The sequence below is a fragment of the Salvelinus fontinalis genome, chromosome 29, assembly GCF_029448725.1.
Source record: "Salvelinus fontinalis isolate EN_2023a chromosome 29, ASM2944872v1, whole genome shotgun sequence".
Classification (NCBI taxonomy): Eukaryota; Metazoa; Chordata; class Actinopteri; order Salmoniformes; family Salmonidae; genus Salvelinus; species Salvelinus fontinalis.
The window spans coordinates 27,769,624-27,796,027 of NC_074693.1; the positions used below are offsets into that span (position 1 = coordinate 27,769,624).

General features: G+C 46.7%; 1 protein-coding gene across 1 annotated transcript in view; it reads right to left on the reverse strand.

Moving 5' to 3' along the window:
- The window catches only part of LOC129827767 (protein diaphanous homolog 1-like), a 177,541-nt gene that overhangs the window by 27,353 nt on the left and 123,784 nt on the right, over positions 1 to 26,404 (reverse strand). Inside the window, exons 15-21 of the mRNA XM_055888929.1 lie at positions 17,424 to 17,516; positions 16,986 to 17,080; positions 16,243 to 16,344; positions 14,389 to 14,628; positions 13,767 to 13,896; positions 13,506 to 13,631; positions 8,737 to 8,900 (exon numbers count right to left, since the gene is read on the reverse strand). Of these exons, the coding sequence (XP_055744904.1) occupies positions 8,737 to 8,900; positions 13,506 to 13,631; positions 13,767 to 13,896; positions 14,389 to 14,628; positions 16,243 to 16,344; positions 16,986 to 17,080; positions 17,424 to 17,516 (950 nt within the window). The remainder of the gene's footprint in view (positions 1 to 8,736; positions 8,901 to 13,505; positions 13,632 to 13,766; positions 13,897 to 14,388; positions 14,629 to 16,242; positions 16,345 to 16,985; positions 17,081 to 17,423; positions 17,517 to 26,404) is intronic.

A 26,404-nucleotide genomic window follows, 5' to 3' on the forward strand; every position in this document is an offset into this window, starting at 1 on the left:
TGGTACTAATACTACCTTATAATAACACTACCTGGTACTAATACTGACTGACACTACCTGGTACTAATACTACCTTATAATAACACTACCTGGTACTAATACTAACTAACACTACCTGGTACTAATACTACCTTATAATAACACTACCTGGTACTAATACTAACTAACACTACCTGGTACTAATACTACCTTATAATAACACTACATGGTACTAATACTAACTAACACTACCTGGTACTAATACTACCTTATAATAACACCACCTGGTACTAACTTATAATAACACTACCTGGTACTAATACTACCTTATAATAACACCACCTGGTACTAATACTACCTTATAATAACACTACCTGGTACTAATACTACCTTATAATAACACTACCTGGTACTAATACTGACTGACACATCGTGGTACTAATACTACCTTATAATAACACTACCTGGTACTAATACTAACTAACACTACCTGGTACTAATACTACCTTATAATAACACTACATGGTACTAATACTAACTAACACTACCTGGTACTAATACTACCTTATAATAACACCACCTGGTACTAACTTATAATAACACTACCTGGTACTAATACTACCTTATAATAACACTACCTGGTACTAATACTACCTTATAATAACACTACATGGTACTAATACTAACTAACACTACCTGGTACTAATACTACCTTATAATAACACCACCTGGTACTAACTTATAATAACACTACCTGGTACTAATACTACCTTATAATAACACTACCTGGTACTAATACTGACTGACACTACCTGGTACTAATACTACCTTATAATAACACTACATGGTACTAATACTAACTAACACTACCTGGTACTAATACTACCTTATAATAACACTACCTGGTACTAATACTGACTGACACTACCTGGTACTAATACTACTTTATAATAACACTACATGGTACTAATACTAACTGACACTACCTGGTAATAACACTACCTGGTAATAACACTACCTGGTACTAATCCGAACTGATACTACCTGGTAATAACACTACCTTATAATAAAACTACCTGGTACTAATACAAACTGATAGTACCTGGTAATAACACTACCTGGTACAAATACTACCTGATAAAACTTGGTAATAACACCACCTGGTACTAATACTACCTGGTAATAACACTACCTGGTACTAATACTAACTGATAATACCTGATACTAATACTAACTGAACAACCTGGTACTAACTGATACTACCTGGTACTAATACTAACTGATACTACCTGGTAATAACACTACCTGGTACTAATACTAACTGAAAGTACCTGGTAATAACACTACCTGGTACTAATACTAACTGACACTACCTGGTACTAATACTAACTGAACGACCTGGTACTAACTGATACTACCTGGTACTAATACTAACTGATACTACCTGGTAATAACACTACCTGGTACTAATACTAACTGATACTACCTGGTAATAACACCACCTGGTACTAACACTACCTGGTAATAACACTACCTGGTACTGACACTACCTTATAATAACACTACCTGGTACTAATACTAACTGACACTACCTGGTAATAACATTACCTGGTACTAATACTAGCTGATACTACCTGGTAATAACATTACCTGGTACTAATACTAGCTGATACTACCTGGTAATAACACTACCTGGTACTAATACTACCTGATAAAACCTGGTAATAACACTACCTGATACTAATACAAACTGATAGTAATACTAACTGATACTACCTGGTAATAACACTAACCGGTACTAATACTACCTGATAGTAATACTAACTGATACTACCTGGTAATAACACTAACCGGTACTAATACTAACTGATAGTACCTGGTACTAATACTAACTGATACTAATACTAACGGATACTACCTGTTACTAACTGATACAACCTGGTACTAATACCAACTGATACTAATACCAACTGATACTACCTGGTACTGATATGACCTGGTACTAATACTAACTGATACAACCTGATACTAATACCAACTGATACTACCTGGTACTAACTGATGCTAATACTAACTGATACAACCTGGTAATAACACTACCTGGTACTAATACTAACTGATAGTACCTGGTAAAAACACTACCCGACACTAATACTAACTTATACGACCTGGTAATAACACTACCTGGTACTAATACTAACTGATAGTACCTGGTAATAACACTACATGGCACTAATAATACCTGATAATAACACCACCTGATACTAATACTAACTGGTACTATCTGGTAATAACACTACCTGATACTAATACTAACTGATAATAACACCACCTGATACTAATACTAACTGGTACTATCTGGTACTAATACTAACAGATACTAATACTAACTGAAGTACCTGGTACTAACTGATACTACCTGGTAAATAACACTACCTGATACTAATACTGATAGTACCCGATACTAACTGATACGACCTGGTAATAACACTACCTGGTACTAATACTAACTGATACTACCTGATAATAACATTACCTGGCACTAATACGAACTGATACTACCTGAAACTAATACTAACTGATACTACCCGGTAATAACACTACCTGATACTAACGGATACTACCTGATACTAATACTAACGGATACTACCTGATACTAATACTAACAGACACTACCTGGTACTACTACTAACTGATACTACCTGGTAATAACATTAACTGGTACTAATACTAACTGATAGTACCTGGTAATACCACTACCTGATACAAACACTAACTGATAATACCTGATACTAATACTAACTGAACGACCTGGTACTAACTGATACTAATACTAACTGATACTGCCTGGTACTAATACTAACTGATAGTACCTGGTAATAACATTACCTGATACTAACTGATAGTACCTGGTAATAACACTACCTGATACTAACTGATAGTACCTGGTAATAACACTACCTGGTACTAATACTAACTGATTGTTCCTTGGAATAACACTACCCGATACTAAAACTAACTGAACTACCTGTTACTAACTGATACTACAGGGTAATAACACTACCTGATACTAACTGATACCACCTGGTAATAACACTACATGATACTAATAATACCTGATAATAACACTACCTGGTACTAATACTACCTGGTAATAACACCACCTGATAATAATACTAACTGATACAACCTGGTAATAACACTACCTGGTACTAATACTAACAGATACTAATACTAACTGAACTACCTGGTACTAACTGATACTACCTGGTAATAACACTACCTGATACTAATACTAACTGATAGGACCTGATACTAATACTAACTGATACGACCTGTTAACACTACCGGGTACTAATACTAACTGATACTACCCGGGAATAACATTACCTGGTACTAATACTAACGGATACTACCTGAAACTAATACTAACTGATACTCCTTGGTAATAACACTACCTGATACTAACTGATAATAACCCCACCTGATACTAATACTAACTGGTACTACCTGGTACTAATACTAACAGATACTAATACTAACTGAAGTACCTGGTACTAACTGATACTACCTGGTAACAACACTACCTGATACTAATACTGATCGTACCTGATACTAATACTAACTGATACGACCTGGTAATAACACTACCTGGTACTAATACTAACTGATACTACCTGATAATAACATTACCTGGTACTAATACGAACTGATACTACCTGAAACTAATACTAACTGATACTACCTGGTAATAACACTACCTGATACTAACGGATACTACCTGATACTAATACTAACAGACACTACCTGGTACTACTACTAACTGATACTACCTGGTAATAACATTAACTGGTACTAATACTGACTGATAGTACCTGGTAATACCACTACCCGATACAAACACTAACTGATAATACCTGATACTAACTGAACGACCTGGTACTAACTGATACTAACTGATACTGCCTGGTACTAATACTAACTGACAGTACCTGGTAATAAGACTACCTGATACTAACTGATAGTAGCTGGTAATAACACTACCTGGTACTAATACTAACTGATACTACATGGTAATAACACTACCTTATAATAATACTACCTGATACTACCTGGTAATAATACTACCTGGTACTAATACTAAATGATACCACCTGGTAATAACACTACCTGGTACTAATACAAACTGATAGTACCTGGTAATAACACTACCTTATACTAATACTAACTGATACTACCTGGTAATAATACTACCTGGTACTAATAATACCTGATAATAACACCACCTTGTACTAATACTAATAGATACTAATACTAACTGAACTACCTGGTACTAACTGATACTACCTGGTAATAACACTACCTGATAGGACCTGATACTAATACTAACTGATACGACCTGGTAATAACACTACCGGGTACTAATACTAACTGATACTACCTGGTAATAACATTACCTGGTACTAATACTAACTGATACTACCTGAAACTAATACTAACTGATACTACCTGGCAATAACACTACCTGATACTAACGGATACTACCTGATACTATTACAAACAGACACACCTGGTACTAATACTAACTGATACACCCTGGTAATAACACTACCTGGTACTAATACTAACTGATAATACCTGATACTAATACTAACTGAACGACCTGGTACTAACTGATACTACCTGGTACTAATACTAACTGATACTACCTGGTAATAACACTACCTGGTACTAATACTAACTGAACTAACTGATACTACCTGTTAATAACACTACCTGATACTAATACTACTTTATAATAACACTACCTGGTACTAATACTAATGGGAGTACCTGGTAATAACACCACCCGGCACTAATACTAACTGATAGTATCTGGTAATAACACTACCTGATACTAATACTAATGGTAGTACCTGGTAATAACACAACCTGGTACTAATACTAACTGATACTACCTGGTAATAACACCACCTGGTACTAATACTAACTGGTACTACCTGGTAATAACACTACCCGACACTAATACTAACTGGTAATAATACCACCTGATACTAATACTAACTTATAGTACCTGGTAATACCACTACCCGGTACTAATACTACACCTGGTACTAACTGATACTACCTGGTAATAACACTACCTGATACAAATACTAACTGATAGTATCTGGTAATAACACTACCTGATACTAACACTACCTGGTAATAACACTACCTGATACTAATACTAACTGATACTACCTAATAATAACACTACCGAATACTAATACTAACTGATACTACTTAGTATTACCTGCTACTAACTGAACTACCTTGTACTAACTGAACTTCCTGGTAGTTACAGTCAATTACGGATTACAAAAAGAAAACCAGCCCTGTCGCGGACACCGACGTCTTGCTCCCAGACCAACTAAACAACAACTGTGCTCGCTTTGAGAACAATACTGACACGGTCCGCTACTAAAACCTGCGGGATCTCTTTCACCGCAGCCAACGTGAGTAAAACATTTAAACGTGTTAACCCTCGCAAGGCTTCTGGCCTAGACGGAGCAAAGGAGCAAGCAAAGCAAAGGAGATGATCGTGGACTTCAGGAAACAGCAGATGGCGCACCCCCCTATCCACATCGACGGGACAGTAGTGGAAAACGTGGAAAGTTTTAAGTTCCTCGTTGTACACATCAACGACAAACTGAAATGGTCCACCCACAAAGACAGTGTGGTGAACCTCCCGTGTGGCGCAGTGGTCTAGGGCACTGCATTGCAGTGCTAGCTGCGCCACCAGAGTCTCTGGGTTCGCGCCCAGGCTGGGCTGGGTTCGCGCCCAGGCTCTGTCGCAGCCGGCCGCAACCGGGAGGTCCGTGGGGCGACGCACAATTGGCATAGCGTCGTCCGGGTTAGGGAGGGTTTGGCCGGTAGGGATATCCTTGTCTCAGTATGTAAAAAAAAAATGTGATAAAATGTATGCACTCTACTGTAAGTCGCTCTGGATAAGAGCGTCTGCTAAATGACTAAAATGTAAATGTAAAATGTGAAGAAGGCGCAACTGCGCCTCTTCAACCTCAGGATTCTGAAGAAATTTGTCTTGTCACCAAAAACACAAACTTTTACAGATGAACAATCGGGAGCATCCTGTCGGGCCATATCACCACCAGGTACGGCAACTGCACCGCCCGAAACCGCAAGGCTCTCCAGAGGGTGCTGCGGTCTGCAACGCATCACCGGGGGCAAACTACCCACCCTCCAGGATACCTACAGCACCCGATGTCACAGGAAAGCCAAAAAGATCATCAAGGACATCAACCACCCGAGCCACTGCCTGTTCACCTGATACTACCTGATACTAACTGAATTACCTGGTACTAACTGATGCAACATTATTTACCTGGTACTACCTGGTACTAACTGATGCAACATTATTTACCTGGTACTACCTGGTACTAACTGAATTACCTGGTACTACCTGGTACTAACTGATGCAACATTATTTACCTGGTACTACCTGATACTAACTGAATTACCTGGTACTACCTGGTACTAACTGAATTACCTGGTACTAACTGATGCAACATTATTTACCTGGTACTACCTGGTACTAACTGAATTACCTGGTACTACCTGATACTAACTGAATTACCTGGTACTAACTGATGCAACATTATTTACCTGGTACTACCTGGTACTAACTGAATTACCTGGTACTACCTGATACTAACTGAATTACCTGGTACTAACTGATGCAACATTATTTACCTGGTACTACCTGGTACTAACTGATGCAACATTATTTACCTGGTACTACCTGGTACTAACTGTTGCAACATTATTTACCTGGTACTACCTGATACTAACTGAATTACCTGGTACTAATTGATGCAACATTATTTAACTGGTACTACCTGGTACTAACTGATGCAACATTATTTACCTGGTACTACCTGGTACTAACTGATGCAACATTATTTAACTGGTACTACCTGGTACTAACTGATGCAACATTATTTACCTGGTACTACCTGGTACTAACTGTTGCAACATTATTTACCTGGTACTACCTGATACTAACTGAATTACCTGGTACTAACTGATGCAACATTATTTAACTGGTACTACCTGGTACTAACTGATGCAACATTATTTACCTGGTACTACCTGGTACTAACTGATGCAACATTATTTACCTGGTACTACCTGATACTAACTGATGCAACATTATTTACCTGGTACTACCTGGTACTAACTGAATTACCTGGTACTAACTGATGCAACATTATTTAACTGGTACTACCTGGTACTAACTGATGCAACATTATTTACCTGGTACTACCTGGTACTAACTGATGCAACATTATTTACCTGGTACTACCTGATACTAACTGATGCAACATTATTTACCTGGTACTACCTGATACTAACTGAATTACCTGATACTACCTGATACTAACTGAATTACCTGATACTAACTGATACTAACTGAATTACCTGATACTAACTGATGCAACATTATTTACCTGGTCCTACCTGGTACTAACTGATGCAACATTATTTACCTGGTACTACCTGGTACTAACTGATGCAACATTATTTACCTGGTACTACCTGATACTAACTGATGCAACATTATTTACCTGGTACTACCTGATACTAACTGAATTACCTGATACTAACTGATACTAACTGAATTACCTGGTACTAACTGATGCAACATTATTTACCTGGTACTACCTGGTACTAACTGATGCAACATTATTTACCTGGTACTACCTGGTACTAACTGAATTACCTGGTACTAACTGATGCAACATTATTTACCTGGTCCTACCTGGTACTAACTGATGCAACATTATTTACCTGGTACTACCTGGTACTAACTGATGCAACATTATTTACCTGGTACTACCTGGTACTAACTGATGCAACATTATTTACCTGGTACTACCTGATACTAACTGAATTACCTGATACTAACTGATGCAACATTATTTACCTGGTACTACCTGATACTAACTGAATTACCTGATACTAACTGATGCAACATTATTTACCTGGTACTACCTGGTACTAACTGATGCAACATTATTTACCTGGTACTACCTGGTACTAACTGAATTACCTGGTACTACCTGATACTAACTGAATTACCTGGTACTACCTGATGCAACATTATTTACCTGGTACTACCTGGTACTAACTGATGCAACATTATTTACCTGGTACTACCTGGTACTAACTGATGCAACATTATTTACCTGGTACTACCTGATACTAACTGAATTACCTGGTACTACCTGATGCAACATTATTTACCTGGTACTACCTGGTACTAACTGAATTACCTGGTACTAACTGATGCAACATTATTTACCTGGTCCTACCTGGTACTAACTGATGCAACATTATTTACCTGGTACTACCTGATACTAACTGAATTACCTGGTACTAACTGATGCAACATTATTTACCTGGTACTACTACTACCTGATACTAATACTACCTGATACTAATATTAAATGAACTACCTGATACAATATGCTACTAATACTACCTGATACTAACAGATACTAACAGAACTACCTGGCATTACCTAGTACTACATGGCACTAAGTGATAAGGAATACCTGTAGACTGTACCTTCCCACTAACACAGTAAATGCCATTTAGACAGACAGAAGAGAAAATGTGTTTATCATGAACTTGTGTCTAATGAGGTGGGAGCACATTGTTTTCTACCTTCCAGTTGCCAATGCTCAAACTCACCTGGAACATGTTCTTGAAGTTGTTGAGGTCACCGAAGAACTCTTCCACAGAAATCTTGCGAGGGTCGAACACAAAGTAGTTCCCCAGGTCAGAGTACTGCTTCTCCATGTTATTATGCATCATTTCCAACTTCTCATGTTGCTCTCTGGCACTGGCCACAAAGGTGTGAGGAACAGTATTAAGGAGTACACAGCCTGGCAACACAGAGCTATACACACCACCACCACCACACAGAGCTATACACACCACCACCACCACACAGAGCTATACACACCACCACACAGAGCTACACACACCACCACCAACACACAGAGCTACACACACCACCACCAACACACAGAGCTACACACACCACCACCACCACACAGAGCTACACACACCACCACCACCACACAGAGCTACACACACCACCACCACCACACAGAGCTCTACACACCACCACCACACAGAGCTCTACACACCACCACCACACAGAGCTATACACACCACCACCACCACACAGAGCTACACACACCACCACCACCACCACACAGAGCTATACACACCACCACCACACAGAGCTATACACACCACCACCACCACACAGAGCTATACACACCACCACCACCACACAGAGCTACACACACCACCACCACCACACAGAGCTACACACACCACCACCACCACACAGAGCTACACACACCACCACCACCACACAGAGCTACACACACCACCACCACACAGAGCTCTACACACCACCACCACCACACAGAGCTACACACACCACCACCACCACACAGAGCTACACACACCACCACACAGAGCTATACACACCACCACCACACAGAGCTACACACACACCACCACCACACAGAGCTATACACACACACACCACCACCACCACACAGAGCTACACACACCACCACCACCACACAGAGCTACACACACACACACCACCCCCACCACACAGAGCTATACACACCACCACACAGAGCTATACACACCACCAACACCACCACACAGAGCTACACACACACACACACCACCCCCACCACACAGAGCTATACACACCACCACCACCACACAGAGCTACACACACCACCACCACCACACAGAGCTACACACACCACCACCACACAGAGCTACACACACCACCACCACCACACAGAGCTACACACACCACCACCACCACACAGAGCTACACACACCACCACCACCACACAGAGCTATACACACCACCACCACACAGAGCTACACACACCACCACCACCACACAGAGCTACACACACCACCACCACACAGAGCTACACACACACCACCACCACACAGAGCTACACACACACACCACCACCACACAGAGCTACACACACACACCACCACCACACAGAGCTACACACACCACCACCACCACACAGAGCTACACACACCACCACCACCACACAGAGCTACACACACCACCACCACACAGAGCTACACACACACCACCACCACACAGAGCTACACACACACACCACCACCACACAGAGCTACACACACACACCACCACCACACAGAGCTACACACACACCACCACCACACAGAGCTACACACACACCACCACCACACAGAGCTACACACCACCACCACCACCACACAGAGCTACACACCCACCACCACCACACAGAGCTACACACCACCAACACCACACAGAGCTACACACACCACCACCACACAGAGCTACACACACACCACACAGAGCTATACACACCACCACCACACAGAGCTACACACACACCACCACCACACAGAGCTACACACACACCACCACCACACAGAGCTACACACCACCACCACACAGAGCTACACACCACCACCACACAGAGCTACACACCACCCCCACACAGAGCTACACACCACCACCACACAGAGCTACACACCACCCCCACACAGAGCTACACACCACCACCACACAGAGCTACACACCACCCCCACACAGAGCTACACACACACCACCACCACACAGAGCTACACACCACCACCACACAGAGCTACACACCACCACCACACAGAGCTACACACCACCCCCACACAGAGCTACACACCACCACCACACAGAGCTACACACCACCCCCACACAGAGCTACACACCACCACCACACAGAGCTACACACCACCCCCACACAGAGCTATACACACCACCACCACCACACAGAGCTATACACACCACCACCACCACACAGAGCTACACACCACCACCACACAGAGCTACACACCACCACCACACAGAGCTACACACACACACACACCACCACCACCACACAGAGCTACACACACCACCACCACCACACAGAGCTACACACACACTACCACCACACAGAGCTATACACACCACCACCACCACACAGAGCTATACACACACACCACCAACACACAGAGCTATACACACACACCACCACCACACAGAGCTATACACACACACCACCACCACACAGAGCTATACACACACACCACCACCACACACCACCACACAGAGCTACACACACCACCACCACCACACAGAGCTACACACACACCACCACACAGAGCTATACACACCACCACCACCACACAGAGCTATACACACCACCACCACCACACAGAGCTATACACACCACCACCACCACCACCACCACCACACAGAGCTACACACACCACCACCACCACCACACAGAGCTACACACACACCACCACCACCACCACACAGAGCTATACACACCACCACCACCACACAGAGCTACACACACCACCACACAGAGCTATACACACCACCACACAGAGCTATACACACCACCCCCAGCACCACCACACAGAGCTATAAACACCACCACCACACAGAGCTATACACACCACCACCACCACACAGAGCTATACACACCACCCCAAGCACACAGAGCTACACACACCACCACCACACAGAGCTATACACACCACCACACAGAGCTACACACACCACCACCACACAGAGCTAAACACACCACCACCACCACACAGAGCTATACACACCACCCCAGCACCACCACACAGAGCTATACACACCACCACCACACAGATCTCTACACACCACCACCACCACACAGAGCTATACACACCACCCCCAGCACACAGAGCTACACACACACACACACACACCACCACCACACAGAGCTCTACACACCACCACCACCACACAGAGCTCTACACACCACCACCACCACACAGAGCTCTACACACCACCACCACCACACAGAGCTCTACACACCACCACCACCACACAGAGCTCTACACACCACCACCACCACACAGAGCTCTACACACCACCACCACCACACAGAGCTCTACACACCACCACCACCACACAGAGCTCTACACACCACCACCACCACACAGAGCTCTACACACCACCACCACACAGAGCTCTACACACCACCACCACACAGAGCTCTACACACCACCACCACACAGAGCTCTACACACCACCACCACACAGAGCTCTACACACCACCACCACACAGAGCTCTACACACCACCACCACCACCACACAGAGCTATACACACCACCACCACCACACAGAGCTATACAGACCACCACCACACAGAGCTATACACACCACCACCACACAGAGCTATACACACCACCGCCACCACCACACAGAGCTACACACACACACCACCACCACACAGAGCTATACACACCACCACCACACAGAGCTACACACACACACACACCACCACACAGAGCTATAAACACCACCACCACACAGAGCTATACACACCACCACCACCACCATACAGAGCTATACACACCACCACCACCACCACACAGAGCTCTACACACCACCACCACCACACAGAGCTCTACACACCACCACCACCACACAGAGCTCTACACACCACCACCACCACACAGAGCTCTACACACCACCACCACCACACAGAGCTCTACACACCACCACCACCACACAGAGCTCTACACACCACCACCACCACACAGAGCTCTACACACCACCACCACACAGAGCTCTACACACCACCACCACACAGAGCTCTACACACCACCACCACACAGAGCTCTACACACCACCACCACACAGAGCTCTACACACCACCACCACACAGAGCTCTACACACCACCACCACACAGAGCTCTACACACCACCACCACCACCACACAGAGCTATACACACCACCACCACCACACAGAGCTATACAGACCACCACCACACAGAGCTATACACACCACCACCACACAGAGCTATACACACCACCGCCACCACCACACAGAGCTATACACACCACCACCACACAGAGCTACACACACACACACACCACCACACAGAGCTATAAACACCACCACCACACAGAGCTATACACACCACCACCACCACCATACAGAGCTATACACACCACCACCACCACCACCACCACCACACAGAGCTATACACACCACCCCCAGCACACAGAACTACACACACCACCACACAAGCATACACACTCATCATAGATGCTCAAACACACATTCATAAACAAACACACATTCAGCTTTCAGCATGGAAAGGCGTACAGGAAATGACAGAATATTTCCTGTCTAGATTGTAATTCGTAAGACGTGTAGAGATCCTTTGAAACGACACCTTACATAAAGTTTGATTGGTCTAGAGGAGGTCAAAAGGATCAAACTAAGTTTGATTGGACCAGAGGAGGTCAAAAGGATCGAACTAAGTTTGATTGGTCCAGAGGAGATCAAAAGGATCAAACTAAGTTTGATTGTCAGTGATTTGCAGTAGTAAAGGATATAGTCATTTTCTCCACAAACATGTCCCTGTCACTCTGTGGAGGAGGAAAGGTCTCCAGATCCTTTTCCAGAGTCTTCAACACACAGCCCATCTGCACCAGGGTCTTCTGCAGGGTCTCAGCCGACACTGAGACAGGGGATAGAGGGGACAGGTCAGTGTGTCATCAAAGGAAACACGGATGAGGAGAGGAAACAAGTGTGTGAGAGTATTGGTACTAGTGTTTAGTTCTGAGGGTAGGTGTTAGGTGGAGTCCGTGGTTACCTCGGCTGGCCTTCTCTACGTGAACGAGTTCATCGGGGAACATCAGGACGTCGGGGTACTGCTCCTGACACACGTCAACCAGGAAGTGCAGGAGAGTCTGCTTCAGGTCAGTTGTCTTGGTGTCCCGCAGCTGATTGGACAGAGGGCAGATTCTAAAGTACACCCCTTTTAAAAACCTTTCATGCAGCCTTGGTTTATTACATAAATGTTTACCGTGTTCCACACACTGTCTGTAGATATGAGAGTGTGTCAGGTGTGTGTGTGTCTCTGTGTACGTGGTTATGTACATGCAGCGCTCTACGTTGACCATTTTTTACAAGGCGCACGTGTGCCTAAATTGACAAATTTAGGAGCACACAGAAATTTAGGAGCACACAGAAATTTAGGAGCACAATGAACAATATTTGCGGTAACAAGCCATTTTCTTCGTAGTAATGGTGCAAGCATGACGGTGATGAATCTGCGCTCTGTGTGTATTGTCCATTGCACTCAGGGGCCGCGGTACAGTGAAGTGATCACTGCAACAATCCTCTGGTGCTCCTAAATTAAAATTCATACAAATCTATTTGTTGTAATAAGCCAGTAAAATGGTAGCACTGTAGAGCCATGACGTGTCTCTTACCTTGCAGAGGTAGCTGATGCTGAATCCAAAGGCCTTGGCGTTGCGGGAACCGGCGTTCATGTAGTTGCCCACCAGCAGGATGATCTGCAGCAGCTGGGAGAAGGTGGTGCTCTTCCTCAGCTCCTCGCAGGCCGCCGTCACGGACACCACGTCCGGCTTGATGTTGTTCAGCTGCTCCTCAAACTGCAGCCGGAACAAGATGGCCGTCAGCCGAGGCTTCAGACGCTTCACTGTCGACATCTGAGGGGGAGAGAGGGGAGGTGAGAGAGGGAAGAGGGGAGGGTTGGGGAGGAGAGAGGGAAGAGGGGAGAGTTGGGGAGGAGAGAGGGAAGAGGGGAGGAGAGAGGGAAGATGGGAGGGTTGGAGAGAGGGAGGAGAGAGGGAAGATGGGAGGGTTGGAGAGAGGGAGGAGAGAGGGAAGAGGGGAGGGTTGGAGAGGGAAGAGGGGAGGGTTGGAGAGAGGGAGGAGAGAGGGAAGAGGGGAGGGTTGGAGAGAGGGAAGAGGGGAGGGTTGGAGAGGGAAGAGGGGAGAGTTGGGGAGGAGAGAGGGAAGAGGGGAGGGTTGGGGAGGAGAGAGGGAAGAGGGGAGGGTTGGGGAGGAGAGAGGGAAGAGGGGAGGAGAGAGGGAAGATGGGAGGAGAGAGGGAGGAGAGAGGGAAGAGGGGAGGGTTGGGGAGGAGAGAGGGAAGAGGGGAGGGTTGGGGAGGAGAGAGGGAAGAGGGGAGGAGAGAGGGAAGATGGGAGGAGAGAGGGAGGAGAGAGGGAAGAGGGGAGGGTTGGAGAGAGGGAGGAGAGAGGGAAGAGGGGAGGGTTGGAGAGGGAAGAAGGGAGAGTTGGGGAGGAGAGAGGGAAGAGGGGAGGTTTGGGGAGGAGAGAAGGAAGATGGGAGGGTTGGGGAGGAGAGAGGGAAGAGGGGAGGAGAGAGGGGACCATGGCAGATACAAGGGGTGTGTTATAGATGGTTTGTGAAGCATCGTTTAAGTGCTTATGACAGCTTTTTGTACTTATGAATGCTCTATAAAGCCTTTATACATGATGTTTCCTTTAAAGTGGGATGGGCAGGATCATATTCCTGGTTGTGTTGAGTAGGCTCAGTAGGGTTAATTCAGGCCATGTCTAACACTGTGGTTTATTCAGGTCATGTCTAACACTGTGGTTTATTCAGGCCATGTGTAACACTGTGGTTTACTCAGGCCACGTCTAACACTGTGGTTTATTCAGGCCACGTCTAACACTGTGGTTTATTCAGGTCATGTCTAACACTGTGGTTTATTCAGGTCATGTCTAACGCTGTGGTTTATTCAGGTCATGTCTAACGCTGTGGTTTATTCAGGTCATGTCTAACACTGTGGTTTATACAGGCCATGTCTAACACTGTGGTTTATACAGGCCATGTCTAACACTGTGGTTTATTCAGGTCATGTCTAACACTGTGGTTTATTCAGGTCATGTCTAACACTGTGGTTTATACAGGCCATGTCTAACACTGTGGTTTATACAGGCCATGTCTAACACTGTGGTTTATACAGGCCATGTCTAACACTGTGGTTTATTCAGGCCATGTCTAACACTGTGGTTTATACAGGCCATGTCTAACACTGTGGTTTATACAGGCCACGTCTAACACTGTGGTTTATTCAGGTCATGTCTTACACTGTGGTTTATTCAGGTCATGTCTTACACTGTGGTTTATTCAGGTCATGTCTTACACTGTGGTTTATTCAGGTCATGTCTTACACTGTGGTTTATTCAGACCAATCAGAGCTATGTAGTGCTTCATTTTCCAGTCAGCCACGTGGTTCTCTCCAGCTCTTAGTGGTTAAGTCAGACAACAGCATGTGTGTGAGTTCTCACCACCACTCCAAACTGCTCGGCCTCTGCCAGGTCTTCATACTCATCCTTCATCTCCCCCAGAACATTCAGCGTCTCCTGTTCCGGCAACTGCTTGATCAGATTCTACACACACACAGAACATTTATTTACATTCAGGATGAATACAACATTTGACAAAACATTTGCATTACCCTACACAGACACACAGCCAGAGACAGACACACAGCCAGAGACAGACACACAGCCAGAGACAGACACACAGCCAGAGACAGACACACAGCCAAAGACAGACACACAGCCAAAGACAGACACACAGCCAAAGACAGACACACAGCCAGACAGAGAGACAGACAGAGAGACAGACAGAGAGACAGACAGAGAGACAGACAGAGAAAGAGAGAGACAGACAGAGAGACAGACAGAGAGACAGACAGCGAGACAGACAGCGAGACAGACAGCGAGACAGACAGCGAGACAGACAGACAGACAGAGAGAGACAGAGAGACAGACAGACAGACAGAGAGACAGACACACATACAGAGAGAGACAGACACACAGACAGACACAGCGACAGACACACAGACAGCCACACAGACACACACCGGCAGAGACAGACACACACACACACACACACAGACAGAGAGAGACAGACACACAGAGACAGGCACACAGACAGGCACACACACACACACAGACACACAGACAGACACTCTGGTCTGTGCACACACACAGACAGACACACAGACAGACACTCTGGTCTGTACCTGCACCATGGACTCAGAAAGCAGCTTCTCGTTGATCTCCAGGATGACGTTCTTAATCTCCTCGTAGGGCATACGGAACGAGCCCAGGAAGATGGCTGAAACACACACAGCCCATCACCTAACACGTGCAGCCATCCCCCTCGGCCCATCACATACCCCCCTCGGCCCATCACATACCCCCCTCGGCCCATCACATACCCCCCTCGGCCCATCACATACCCCCCTCGGCCCATCACATACCCCCCTCGGCCCATCACATACCCCCCTCGGCCCATCACATACCCCCCTCGGCCCATCACATACCACCCTCAGCCCATCACATACCCCCCTCAGCTGAAACAAGCAGCAACAACAGTCAGGAATCATTACTGGACTGACTGCTTGCTGCATTGGAACCCTGAGAGTCGGTCAGATCAGGGGAAGTGTTTAGACACTTACAGAGGTTCTGGGAGGACTTGGAGTCCAACACCTTCAGCTCCTTCACCTTCTTAGTCATCTTCTTCTCCTCCACTCCCTCCTGGTCCTTCTTAACTACAGAGAGACACACAGACAGAGAGAGAGACACACAGACAGAGAGAGAGACACACAGACAGAGAGAGAGACACACAGACAGAGAGACATTGTTGTACATTGTTACAACACTGTATATATTTAATATGACACTTGTAATGTCTTTATTGTTTTGAAACTTCTGTATGTGTAATGTTTACTGTTAATTCATTTTGTTTGTTTCACTTTTGTGTATTGTCTACCTCACTTGCTTTGGCAATGTTAACACATGTTTCCCATGCCAATAAAGCCCCTTGAATTGAATTGAATTGAGAGAGAGACAAAGAGAGAGAGACAAGAGACAGAGAGAGGGTTAAACGGGTCCTAGGCTGAGGGTTAAACGGGTCCTAGGCTGAGGGTTAAACGGGTCCTAGGCTCAGGGTTAAACGGGACCTAGGCTCAGGGTTAAACGGGTCCTAGGCTCAGGGTTAATCGGGTCCTAGGCTCAGGGTTAATCGGGTCCTAGGCTCAGGGTTAATCGGGTCCTAGGCTCAGGGTTAATCGGGTGCTAGGCTCAGGGTTAATCGGGTGCTAGGCTCAGGGTTAATCGGGTGCTAGACTCAGGGTTAATCGGGTGCTAGACTCAGGGTTAAACGGGTGCTAGACTCAGGGTTAAACGGGTGCTAGACTCAGGGTTAAACGGGTGCTAGACTCAGGGTTAAACGGGTCCTAGACTCAGGGTTAATCGGGTCCTAGACTCAGGGTTAATCAGGTCCTAGGCTCAGGGTTAAACAGGACCTAGGCTCAGGGTTAAACAGGACCTAGGCTCAGGGTTAAACAGGACCTAGGCTCAGGGTTAAACAGGTCCTAGGCTCAGGGTTAAACAGGTCCTAGGCTCAGGGTTAACCCAGGTCCTAGGCTCAGGGTTAACCCAGGTCCTAGGCTCAGGGTTAAACGGGTCCTAGGCTCAGGGTTAAACGGGTCCTAGGCTCAGGGTTAAACGGGTCCTAGGCTCAGGGTTAAACGGGTCCTAGGCTCAGGGTTAAACGGGTCCTAGGCTCAGGGTTAAACAGGTCCTAGGCTCAGGGTTAAACAGGTCCTAGGCTCAGGGTTAAACAGGTCCTAGGCTCAGGGTTAAACAGGTCCTAGGCTCAGGGTTAAACAGGTCCTAGGCTCAGGGTTAAACAGGTCCTAGGCTCAGGGTTAAACAGGTCCTAGGCTCAGGGTTAAACGGGTCCTAGGCTCAGGGTTAAACGGGTCCTAGGCTCAGGGTTAAACGGGTCCCAGGCTCAGGGTTAAACGGGTCCCAGGCTCAGGGTTAAACGGGTCCCAGGCTCAGGGTTAAACGGGTCCCAGGCTCAGGGTTAAACGGGTCCTAGGCTCAGGGTTAACCCAGGTCCTAGGCTCAGGGTTAAACGGGTCCTAGGCTCAGGGTTAAACGGGTCCTAGGCTCAGGGTTAAACGGGTCCTAGGCTCAGGGTTAAACGGGTCCTAGGCTCAGGGTTAAACAGGTCCTAGGCTCAGGGTTAAACAGGTCCTAGGCTCAGGGTTAAACAGGTCCTAGGCTCAGGGTTAAACAGGTCCTAGGCTCAGGGTTAAACAGGTCCTAGGCTCAGGGTTAAACAGGTCCTAGGCTCAGGGTTAAACAGGTCCTAGGCTCAGGGTTAAACAGGTCCTAGGCTCAGGGTTAAACAGGTCCTAGGCTCAGGGTTAAACAGGTCCTAGGCTCAGGGTTAAACAGGTCCTAGGCTCAGGGTTAAACAGGTCCTAGGCTCAGGGTTAAACAGGTCCTAGGCTCAGGGTTAAACAGGTCCTAGGCTCAGGGTTAAACAGGTCCTAGGCTCAGGGTTAAACAGGTCCTAGGCTCAGGGTTAACCCAGGTCCTAGGCTCAGGGTTAACCCAGGTCCTAGGCTCAGGGTTAAACAGGTCCTAGGCTCAGGGTTAAACAGGTCCTAGGCTCAGGGTTAAACAGGTCCTAGGCTCAGGGTTAAACAGGTCCTAGGCTCAGGGTTAAACAGGTCCTAGGCTCAGGGTTAAACAGGTCCTAGGCTCAGGGTTAAACAGGTCCCAGGCTCAGGGTTAAACAGGTCCCAGGCTCAGGGTTAAACAGGTCCCAGGCTCAGGGTTAAACAGGTCCCAGGCTCAGGGTTAAACAGGTCCCAGGCTCAGGGTTAAACAGGTCCTAGGCTCAGGGTTAAACAGGACCTAGGCTCAGGGTTAAACAGGTCCTAGGCTCAGGGTTAAACAGGTCCTAGGCTCAGGGTTAACCCAGGTCCTAGGCTCAGGGTTAAACAGGTCCTAGGCTCAGGGTTAAACAGGTCCTAGGCTCAGGGTTAAACAGGTCCTAGGCTCAGGGTTAAACAGGTCCTAGGCTCAGGGTTAAACAGGTCCTAGGCTCAGGGTTAAACAGGTCCTAGGCTCAGGGTTAAACAGGTCCTAGGCTCAGGGTTAACCCAGGTCCTAGGCTCAGGGTTAAACAGGTCCTAGGCTCAGGGTTAAACAGGTCCTAGGCTCAGGGTTAACCAGGTCCTAGGCTCAGGGTTAACCAGGTCCTAGGCTCAGGGTTAAACAGGTCCTAGACTCAGGGTTAAAATGGGTGCTCACACACCACTCCTGTCATTTATGGTACAATGGCACCCCTACTGGCTACTGAGAACACAGCACTCACATTACACCCAGATGAGGAGCCATGACAGAGGGAAAACACACACATACACTTGGAAGGTCCATTAACAAACACGTACACGTCAAACACACAATATAGTACATGCTGTAGTTCTATTTTTCCCCACCGGCACAAAGGGGACCCCTGATTTCCCCCTACTCACCCCCACCACAGCCCCCTGCCTCACCCTGGTTACCCCCACCACAGCCCCCTGCCTCACCCTGGTTACCCCCACCACAGCCCCCTGCCTCTCCAACAGCTGTCTGGCACTGAGAGGAGTGTGTGTGTGTGTGTGTGTGTGTGTGTGTGTGTGTGTGTGTGTGTGTGTGTGTGTGTGTGTGTGTGTGTGTGTGTGTGTGTACACATGCTCTTATGTCTCCTCAAAATTGTTCAGCTACTGTAACATTACAAATCTATCTCCTGCTGCTTATCAAACGAGAGAAGGAAGGAAGGAAGGAAAGGAAGGAAGGAGAGGAGGATTAAGGAGAAGAGGAAGGACGAGTGGTGTCAAGTCATGGAGTAGTCTGCGTGTCAATGTGTGTGTCCGTCCGTCTCTCCGTCTGTACAAAGAGGAGACTGTTTATCAGTCACCAGACCTGAGTCTGTCCTTCACCCCCCCTCATCCTCCTCCCTCGCTCTCCCTCACTCCTTAAAAGGCTAAAATCTGTGTGAGGTGGTGACGGCTCGCTGGCTTGGAATGAGAAAAGACACAGTGTGGAAACAGAAAGACACAAAGTAGGGAGCAGGAAAGAACCAACGGCAGAGAGAAAGAAAGCTTGTATCCAACTTGCATTTCTATTCTAAACCCAGTTTGATCTGTCTAGTAGCCGAGCTACACTACACACTTCTCAGAGAAAAGCTACATTTTCTGTCCTCTATTTTCCTCTCTCATTATGCAGGGAGTGGTAATCATTTTTTTTACTCTGAAAGCGTACAGATGACAGAGCCCATTGCGTACTTATGGAGGAAAAAGTGCCTCATGACACACCTCTACTGGCCAGCTGGGAGAACTGCACTCATCTTTATATAACTTCAACACAAATGTTTTCCATACAACATTCCTCCACCCTGACTTTCTGCCCAGCTAGAAGACGAGAGGGTTTCAAGTTTCAGGAGTAACGTTTGGACAAAGGCTCCTCACATTCTTGCGCTTCTACCATACACACAATCCATTTTGTTCTGGTTTACACTCTTCAACTTCACAACCTTAATTCAATATGCTCAGACAGGAAGCCTCATGCTTTCTTAATTAAGTTAAGTTCTCTCTAAAAGTTTGAAGCTAACTGAAAGTTTAAAGGGAAAGAGGAGAGAGAGGGGAAAGAGGGGGGTAAGAGAAGCCTGAGGTCTTTGTCTGAACTTAACAGAAGGACAGCACAACAGCTGACGTAGACTTGGTCCCTTTAAAGTTGAAATGTCCACATTATGCCCCGGTGTGTGTGTGTGTGTGTTTTAAAGAGAGAAAGAATAGGGGGTTTCCACGGTAACCTCGGACTGAAAGAGCCCATTCATCCTGTTTTTCTTTCTGAAAGGAAGCAGGGAAATGGATTCCTGGCAGTGTGTGTGTGGAGCCAAGCACCAGATGGCTGGGTGGGGCAGGGAGGGGGGCAGGATGTGGGAGGGCCAGGCTGGAGAGGAGGGATTAGGGGAAGGGCTACAACTGTGCTCACTTGCGCACCCCTGGTGTCTGAACAGTGTACCTGCATGTAAGTATTACTCCACTGACATAAATGACAGATATATCAACTTATAAAGGATGTACAAATTACAAAATAAATAACACATAAAAAAATAAATAAGAAAATGAGGGAGAGAGATATTTGTCATTTCCACCATAGTTAAGCTTGCCTGATTGTTACGTGATGGGATGGTAATGTCACCTGACTAAAAGTCATTCTGGGAAATTATTAATCTTTGGAAAAAGCCTAAACAATGAAGTTATATATAGTTGAAATATTAGGCATATTGGATATTTACAGGCAGATAAATGTATTTCTCCAAATAATTTAGCTAACAAGTCTTAAAAAACCCAAAAGCATACTAAAAGCTTTGTGAGCAGAAAATTACTTGTTTATGCCTCTGTGCTCGGAAACAGACTAAATTAGACCCCTTCAAACCACCTCCAACCAAATGTCAGTCTCACAACGCAGCAGTCATTTAATTAACCATTATGTTGTCCTTACATGTACATAACCTTACAAGATCTCCTTCAAATCACACAAACATTTGTCAAGTGTTACACTTCATTACTTTCTAATCTTACACTAGATATACAAAAGTATGTGGACACCCCTTCAAATTAGAGGATTCGCCTATTTCAGCCACACTTGTTGCTGATAGGTGTATGAAATCGAGCACACCGCCATGCAATCTTCATAGAGAGAAACATTGGCAGAAGAACGGCCCGTACTGAAGAGCTCAGTGACTTCCAACATGGTACAATCATAGGATACCACCTTTCCAACAAGTCAGTCGGTCACATTTCTGCCTCGGTCAACTGTTAGCGCTGTTATTGTGAAGAACGGGAACGCCGAGTGCTGAAGCGTGTAAAAATCGTCTGTCCTCAGTTTCAACACTCACTACCGAGTTCCAAACTGCCTCTGGAAGCAACATCAGCACAAGAACTGTTCGTCGGGAACTTCATGAAATGGGTTTCCATGGTCGAGCAGCTGCACACAAGCCATGCGCAATGCCAAGCGTCGGCTGGAGTGGTGTAAAGCTCACCGCCATTGGAGCAGTGGAAACACGTTCTCTGGAGTGATGAATCACGCTTCACCATCTGGCAGTCCGACAGAGTAATCTGGGTTTGGCGGATGCCAGCAGAACGCTACCAGCCCCAATGCATAGTGCCAACTGTAAAGTTTGGTGGAGGAGGAATAAAGGTCTTGGGCTGTTTTTCATGGTTCTGACTAGGCCCCTTAGTTCCAGTGAAGGGAAATCTTAACGCTACAGCATACAATGACATTCTAGACGATTCTGTGCTTCCAACTTTGGGGCAACAGTTTGGGGAGGCCCTTTCCTGTTCAGCATGACAATGCCCCCGTGCACAAAGCATAGGTCCATACAGAAATGGTTTGTCGAGATCGGTGTGGAAGAACTTGGCTGGCCTGCACAGAGTCCTGACCTCAACCCCATTGGACACGTTTGGGAGGAATCGGAACGCCGACACCGAGCCAGGCCTAAAACGCCCCAACATCAGTGCCCAACCTCACTAATGCTCTTGTACGCTGAATGGAAGCAAGTCCCTGCAGCAATGTTCCAACATCTAGATGAATGCCTTCCCAGAAGAGTGGAGGCTGATATGTCAGCAAAGGGGGGACCAACTCCATATTAATGCCCATGATGTTGAAATGAGATGTTCGACGAGCAGGTGTCCACATACTTTTGGTCATGTAGTGTATATAGTGGTCCATGTGTTGAAGTAGAAACGTGTCACCCATGTAATGATGATGCGTGGAGTATGAGTGACCTCTACTGGCCACACCACGGTACTGTTTCTATAATAATATATACAGCAACGGTAAAGAACACCGTGGCACTAGTGGATACAACTATATAATGCTCTGTGAGAGTGACCGTGTGAGTGTTAGAGGGAGAGAAAGGGAGAGAGAGAGAGTGAGTGTGTTATTCTCTGAAAGTGTGTGTGTGTGTGTTATTCTTCCGGGGCCGTTCTGACCTCTCTATTCTCCTGGCCGTGAAGGTCGGCAGTGATGACGCACACACACACACACACACTAGTCAGCCTGCATCAGTGATGAGACACGCACACACACACACACACACTAGTCAGCCTGCATCAGTGATGAGACACGCACACACACACACACTAGTCAGCCTGCATCAGTGATGAGACACGCACACACACTAGTCAGCCTGCATCAGTGATGAGACACGCACACACACACACACTAGTCAGCCTGCATCAGTGATGAGACACGCACACACACACACACTAGTCAGCCTGCATCAGTGATGAGACACGCACACACACTAGTCAGCCTGCATCAGTGATGAGACACGCACACACACACACACACACACACACACACACACACACACACACACACTAGTCAGCCTGCATCAGTGATGAGACACACACACACACACACACTAGTCAGCCTGCATCAGTGATGAGACACACACACACACACACTAGTCAGCCTGCATCAGTGATGAGACACACACACACACTAGTCAGCCTGCATCAGTGATGAGACACACACACACACACTAGTCAGCCTGCATCAGTGATGAGACACACACACTAGTCTGCCTGCATCAGTGATGAGACACACACACACACACTAGTCAGCCTGCATCAGTGATGAGACACACACACACACACACACTAGTCAGCCTGCATCAGTGATGAGACACACACACACACACACACTAGTCAGCCTGCATCAGTGATGAGAGACACACACACACACACACACACACACTAGTCAGCCTGCATCAGTGATGAGACACACACACACACACACACACTAGTCAGCCTGCATCAGTGATGAGACACACACACACACACACACACACACACACACACACACACACACTAGTTAGCCTGCATCAGTGATGAGACACGACAGCTGACACACAGACAGATTCACCTTGAAGTCATTCTCACTGACGCCTCTACCTCACAAACAGCTCATAAATCCCCCTTTAAAAACCTAGACAATGGACACACACGTAAGTAGAGGTGAGCTGTAATGCACTTCAACTGGCTGTGATGATGAAATCAGCCTTATATCTCCTCTCCCTGGGACTAAGATTTACTACTGACATTACACCAGCTAATAACAACAGACAGAGAGACAGAGAGCCCGACAGAGAGACAAACAGCAAGAGAGAGCCCGACAGAGAGACAGACAGCAAGAGAGAGACAGACAGCAAGAGAGAGACAGACAGCAAGAGAGAGCCCGACAGAGAGACAGACAGCAAGAGAGAGCCCGACAGAGAGACAGACAGCAAGAGAGAGCCCGACAGAGAGACAAACAGCAAGAGAGAGCCCGACAGAGAGACAAACAGCAAGAGAGAGCCCGACAGAGAGACAGACAGCAAGAGAGAGCCCGACAGAGAGACAGACAGCAAGAGAGAGCCCGACAGAGAGACAGACAGCAAGAGAGAGCCCGACAGAGACAGACAGCAAGAGAGAGCCCGACAGACAGACAGCAAGAGAGAGCCCGACAGAGAGACAGACAGCAAGAGAGAGCCCGACAGCAAGAGAGAGCCCGACAGACAGACAGCAAGAGAGAGCCCGACAGAGAGACAGACAGCAAGAGAGAGCCCGACAGAGAGACAAACAGCAAGAGAGAGCCCGACAGCAAGAGAGAGCCCGACAGCGAGACAAACAGCAAGAGGGAGCCCGACAGAGAGACAAACAGCAAGAGGGAGCCCGACAGCGAGACAAACAGCAAGAGGGAGCCCGACAGAGAGACAAACAGCAAGAGGGAGCCCGACAGAGAGACAAACAGCAAGAGGGAGCCCGACAGAGAGACAAACAGCAAGAGGGAGCCCGACAGAGAGACAAACAGCAAGAGGGAGCCCGACAGAGAGACAAAGAGCAAGAGAGAGCCCGACAGCAAGAGAGAGCCCGACAGAGAGACAGACAGCAAGAGAGCGCCCGACAGAGAGACAAACAGCAAGAGGGAGCCCGATAGAGAGACAGACAGCAAGAGAGAGCGCAGAGAGAGACAGACAGAAACAGACAGAGGGGTAGAGAGACAGTCAGAAGGGAGAGGGGGAGGGAGACAGTCAGAGGGTAGAGAGGGGGAGGGAGAGTCAGAGGGTAGAGAGGGGGAGGGAGAGTCAGAGGGTAGAGAGGGGAAGGGAGATAGTCAGAAGATAGAGGGGGAGGGAGACAGTCAAAGGGTAGAGGGGGAGGGAGACAGTGAGAAAGGGTGAAGTCTGTGTGCACGTTTCCACTTCTCCTCCACTTCACTTTGTCAGTGACCTTGAGTTCCACAGATACACACCTCTGCTCCTCCTCCATAGTCCAACCTTCACAACCCAGAGGACTCACACTAACCAGCACAGGAGGGGGTTGACACTTACCCTCCCTCCGTGTGTATGTGTGGCAATGATTTTGCATCTGTGTGTGTGTGTGTGTGTGTGTGTGTGTCTGCGCTCGCGTCTCTGAATGTGTGTGTAGCATACCGAAGCCCACTGGTGGTTGAATCATGGTGTGGAGTGCGAGCCAAGTGTGAATGTCCTTGATGATGTAGTACTTGCCTTGCTGTCACAATGGTTCCCTCTAGGGGT